The sequence below is a fragment of the Cornus florida genome, unplaced genomic scaffold, assembly GCF_030987335.1.
Source record: "Cornus florida cultivar Cherokee Brave unplaced genomic scaffold, ASM3098733v1 CherokeeBrave_3.0.0_Hap2_Chr10, whole genome shotgun sequence".
Taxonomy (NCBI): Eukaryota; Viridiplantae; Streptophyta; class Magnoliopsida; order Cornales; family Cornaceae; genus Cornus; species Cornus florida.
In genome coordinates this window covers 48,961,455-48,967,358 of record NW_026775580.1, presented here as the reverse complement: position 1 = coordinate 48,967,358, position 5,904 = coordinate 48,961,455, and the positions used below count along the sequence as shown (strand labels likewise).

Genomic DNA, 5,904 nt, shown 5'->3' with positions numbered 1-5,904 from the left:
TATTTTGCGGATTCTATTTTTAGTTCCTTCCAGCTTTAATTTCATTTCTTAATTCATTTTGTATTCCGTGTTCATTATAAAATATTAATTGTTTGATATTCCCTCGGGTTTGGGCCTGGGCCTGATCAACCCGTGTCTCGGATCCGAGGGGTATCACAGTAAATGTCATTTATCTAATAATTTTACAATACTTATTTTAAATATCATGGTTCCCAAACGTGCCTTATAGTTTGTAAAATGGCAGGGAAATATTATTTGGTTGACTCCGGGTATGCCAACCAACCGGGTTTTTTGGCTCCCTACAGGGGCCAGCGGTACCACTTCCAAGAGTACCGTAGAGCTCATCGGCAACCACAAGGTAGAGAGAAAATTTATAATCACAGGCACTCGTCATTACGAAATATAATTGAGCGTTATTTTGGGATGCTTAAGATGAGATTCCCCATCTTGAAGCAAATGCCCCCTTATAAGTTTGAAGCTCAAGTTGCTATTGTTTTAGCTTGATGCACACGTCATAACTTTATAAGAAAGGAGGCGCATGTGGATCCAATATTTAATGATGCAACTGTGGAGGCAATGATGGATGAAAGTTTTGGAGATGATGAAGTTGATGTTCAACCTAATGTGTCGCAGTCTCGCTCGCGACCAATGGATATTGTACGCGATTATATTGCCGATACTATATGGAATGCAAGTCATCACCCTTGAAATAGGATTTACATGTTTACCATGTTTGGATAACTGTAATAATTATTTTATACTTGTTCCATTTGTTAGTATTTGCATAACTGTAACAACTACTTTATTATTTTTCTTTTTTACGATCAGGATAACTGTAATAACTATTTTGATTTACTTTATCTTTTTTATTAACTTCTTTGGATCAGTCTTATAGTTTGCATATGCACTCATGTATAAGATACAGGGTGACGGGCCACCTTGTGCATGTGGGAGGGGTCGCATGAATCTTTATACGGCTGGAACATCTAAGAATTATGGACGATCATTCTATAGATGTCCAGCTTGGGAGGTATACAATTTTCTTTGCATTAATAAGAATATTTTAAATACATCTTAGTGTTATAGGTGCATTCTGATAATGTACAACTCTTTTTTCTAATTTAGTCACATGATCGTGCATTTATATGGTTGGATGACATGCACCGTCGTCTGCAAGTGAGCAGTTATGTGCAGGAAGAATTGAAGGATGTAGTTGCTGTTATGCAAGCTCAACAAAATTGGCAAAACTACATTATCTATGGATGTTGTTGTTGTATTACTATAACTATATTCTTGTTGTTTTTGCTCATGTTGTTGTTGTTTATTATTGTCGCTGTTGAGAAATGATGTTGTATTGAAAGTTTAATTTTATTTCATGAACTTTTATTGTGACTGTTGACGAATGCTGTAATATTTTTTATACTCATGTATGTAATATATTAAAATTCATGAAACTATGATCTTTTGAAACTTTATTTTAGTTCCATATTTGGATTTTTTAATTTATTTATATGGTTATTATAATAATTAATATAAATGGAGGAACAATATGTCCGGCGTAATACAATCATTTTTTGTAACTTTATACAAAAACGTTAGGAAAAAAAAAAAATTTTAATCCAACATATTTAATTATTTTATTTATCAAATTAATTTTGGTTACACTTTGGAATACCAAATATGTTTTGTTCTCATATTTCTTAGAACAAGATACATTACCAAACATGTTCTACCATATTTTTGTTCCATGATTCGGTAGAGCAAACTTGGAATACCAAACATGTTTTATTCTCATTCCAGAATATCACACTACAAAACATTTATTCTGTTTTAGATTAGAGCAGTACACTATATCACACTACACTTCCCAAACGGAACCTTAGTAACGTATAAACAAAGTTTCACACCACCACAATTTTCCACCTTGCATTTTCCTCACACATATTTACAAACGTATAATAATATGCTCCATATCACATCTAATACATTGCATTAAGTGTCTTTAGGTAAAAAGTCATCAGCGTAATAAATGAGGTGGACTTATTGGGTCTGAAATGGAGCCCATATGCCTCCACTTCATCTCTCTTTTAATGCCATATGTCACTTTGTCTTTAACTCCCCCTCTCTTTTAAGGCAACGTCTGCACTTGACCTCTATGCCACTCAAATAAAACATTACAAAATTTTCATCCAATTCCTTCTCCACCAAGGGTTCCTATGAAAAGATTGACTTTGACTCACTCCTCACCAACCCCCTATATATATATATATATATATATATATTTGGGTCGAAACACTCCTCACCAACCGTTATAACTGTTGGATAACAATATTGGGTACTTGTTGGGCGAATCATTTATCTTTATTATATGTCAGAGTTGGTATAGACTTCAGAATTATAGCTATATAAACCTGAACCAGTTTTAGCAACCAGATACACATTTATTTTTTTTTTGGGGTGAAAACACTCCTCACCAACCTTTGTTGGACTCTTGGATCACAATATTGGGTAGTTGTTGGGCGAATCTTTTATCTTTTTTACTACATGTCAGAGTTAGAATAGACTTCAGATTTATAGCTATATAAACCTGATCTAGTTTTAGCAACCAGATAGGTAAAGTTGAAGAGAACAATCAAACTCTTTCCAAGCAGTGGAGATACTCTCCATCCAGAAATTTGGGAATGAATGCTCCAATTGTTCAACACATCTCAGAGTGTTTTATCAAACCACAGTATATAACAGGTGAATCAAAACAACCCATTCATTTGTCACAATGGGACTTAGCCATGCTCTCAGTACATTACATCCAAAAGGGTCTACTCTTCATCAAGCCTCAAGCAGTTGATGATCAAGCAGACCCCATCAAACCTCTCCTGGAAAAGCTCAAAGTGTCCCTCTCTCTTGCTCTCGTTCATTTCTATCCGCTTGCCGGTCGCCTAGCCACACTCAAACAAGAAAATCCACCTTGCTACTCTGTATTTATCGATTGCAATGACAGCCCGGGGGCCAGATTCATCCATGCAGCCGTGGACTTGACAGCGTCCGACATCCTTTTGCCTACTGATGTCCCTCTAGTTGTCCAATCGTTCTTTGATCACGACAAAGCAATTAATCATGACGGTCACACCATGTCTCTGTTATCAATTCAGGTGACTCCAAAATCTCAAGCCATTAGAAAAAAAATGCATTCAAAAAGTTAAGCTGTTAGAGAGAATGTAACTTTATTTTTTTATCTTCTAACAGGTGACAGAGCTAGTTGATGGGATCTTTATAGGATGTTCCATAAACCATGTTGTCGTGGATGGAACATCTTTCTGGCATTTCTTTAGGGCATGGTCAGAGATTTTCAAAGCACAAGGACAGGACAATATTCCCATTTCTCACCCACCAATTCACAAGCGTTGGATTCCTGAGGGCCATGGTCCAATTATCAGCCTTCCTTTTACCCACCATGATCAGTTCCTCAGCAGACATGAAGCACCCCAAATGAGGGAAAGAGTCTTCCACTTCTCAACAGAGTCCATAGCAAAAATCAAAGCCAAAGCCAATTCAGAATGCAAGTCCAACAACATATCCTCCTTGCAGGCCTTGTCAGCACTTGTTTGGAGGTCCGTGACAAGGGTGCGCCGTCTACCACCAGACCAGGAAACCAGTTGCAGAATGGCCATTAACAACAGATCAAGATTGAGCCCACCATTGCCAGACGAATACTTTGGAAATTCAATCCAGACAGTGAGAGGAATCGCCACAGCTGGACAACTGCTTGAACACAGTCTCGGGTGGGCAGCTTCACTATTGCATCAAGCTGTGACTAACCACAATGACAATGCAATAAGAGAGTGGGTTGAGGCATGGTTTGAGACTCACTTTATATACCAACTTGGACGGTTCTTTGATCCCTGCAGCATTATGATGGGAAGCTCACCGCGGTTTGACATGTATGGGAATGAGTTCGGATTGGGGAAAGCAGTGGCAGTTCGTAGTGGATACGCGCACAAATTTGATGGGAAAGTGTCATTGTATCCGGGATATGAAGGTGGAGGGAGTATGGATTTGGAGGTGTGTCTTTCACCAGATTTGATGTGTGCTCTTGAATCCGACAACGAGTTCATGGAGGCTATCCTTTAATCTAATATTTTATGTACTAGAATTTGCAGTGTTGAAGTTGAATGCTTCAATTAGCCTTATGTTATGTTCGGTAGCCTTATTCAATGGATTGACTAGTTTTATGTTAATATTTTTTAGTAAGTTATGTTCGGTAGCAAGAAATTAGTATCTTGAAATTAACATTGGAGAAAAGTTATTTAAAACTTGTTTATGTCATGGATAAGGTAGCTGCTTGTAGTTAATTGTTAAATTTTGTAGCAATGTATTGAAGCAGAAATCTAAAACAAAGTGTCCTAAGGGGACGTCATTAGTTCATGATAGAGTAACAAAGGGATAAAATTTCTACAACAACTCTACTATTTTTTTTTTTAATTATTATTATTATTTTTTTAAAGAATGAAAAATTATGAAAAGAAAAATTACTCATCTATTTGTTATGATTTCTCTCTTTATCTTTTCTTTACCAAATGAAAAAAAAATTATTCATTCTATTCTTATTTTTCCTTCACCCCTTTTCCCACTCACCTACCCACCTACCTAGAAACACAAAAGGCTAGAAGAGTTAGTTCTAAACTAACTCCACTTAGATTTAGGAGGTGATAGAAAGGATGGAGGGCTTTCTAGAGGGGAAGGGTCAAAAGTCAAGGAAGTACCAAAAGGAAAAAAACAAAATATTGGAAAAAACAAATTTAGGTGCCTTGTACTTGGCCCGTGAAGAAGTCAGCATCTTGGGCTCTTTTGATTTGGTCCAATTTTGGGGTTGATGTGCACATGTAAAGACTGTTTCAACGGTTGGGGTTGATGTGCACATGTAAAGACTGTTTCAAAGGCTGGCTCTTCTGTTTAGAAGCCTTATCATGAGGTGATAGAAATTACTACGTAATTAAGGAGTGAAGTGAGAAAAATACCCCTATCTCTTTTCAGAATATCCTTATATATAAAAGTAAGTGCAAAAAACAAGTATATCTATTATAGTTCTTTTATTCCTTATTTAACCTACAAAAAATATCTTTATTTTTTTTAATTTGTACAAACACATTCTTCAATTAATATAATTTTTATTTTATTTTTTTACTCTTTCAAAAATATCTCCCGCCAAACCTTACTCTCCACCCCCAAAACCATTTTACCCATTTTACCCTTTCAATTTGTTCGATTTTGTTGCAGAGACCCGATTTTTGCTGCCATTTTTGTTGAATCTCAATTGTTGTAGAGACTCCTTCAATTCTTGTTGCAGGTGCGGCGACAATAGCAGATGGAGAGATGGTGGCGGTGGTGGATGAAGAGATGGCTGTCGACGGTGACTCTGAGATTCAGCTATGGTTGTTTAAACGAAGTAAATCTCCCCAATTTGCGTTTGAATCGAACAACAGATCAAAGGAATCAGTTACAGACTTCGATTCTTCACGGCGTACCCAGAAAAGCTGCAAGACCCATTCGCAAACCCCACATCACCATAGTCTGCCGCCACCGTTCGCCTGCCTCACCATCACCAAAACCCAAACAACCCCACCAGCAAGGATGAAGACGGCGGTTCGCGAGGGCAGTGAGATTGGAACAACAGCCGGCGAGCAAGGGGAATCTCAGACTAACAAAAAAGTTAAAATGTGGTCTCAGATTAACAATTTTGCGAATCAGGAAGATTTTTTTTTAAAAATTCACTAAAATATATATATATATATATATATATATATATATATATATATGAAATATGAAAGAAAAAAAACAGAAAATCAAGGGAGGGAGTACACTTGCTAGCTCTGGCCATGGTTGCAACAGGCACACACATATGACGTA

At 36.9% G+C, this 5,904-nt stretch overlaps 1 protein-coding gene across 1 annotated transcript; it reads left to right on the top strand.

Moving 5' to 3' along the window:
- The first annotated feature begins 2,328 nt into the window (after positions 1–2,328).
- LOC132279476 (uncharacterized acetyltransferase At3g50280-like) lies at positions 2,329–4,235 on the top strand. The gene is made up of 2 exons (XM_059781461.1): positions 2,329–3,149; positions 3,244–4,235. Exons 1-2 carry the CDS (start codon positions 2,682–2,684, stop codon positions 4,126–4,128), a joined length of 1,353 nt encoding a protein of 450 aa, XP_059637444.1. The 5' UTR covers positions 2,329–2,681; the 3' UTR covers positions 4,129–4,235.
- The last annotated feature ends 1,669 nt before the right edge of the window (positions 4,236–5,904 follow it).

Bases quoted from the DNA above. Each gene is read 5' to 3' on its own strand.
- LOC132279476 (XM_059781461.1), top strand. From the start codon at position 2,682: ATGAATGCTCCAATTGTTCAACACATCTCAGAGTGTTTTATCAAACCA. The intron at 3,150-3,243 runs GTGACTCCAAAA...ATCTTCTAACAG, and splicing joins TGTCTCTGTTATCAATTCAG to GTGACAGAGCTAGTTGATGG.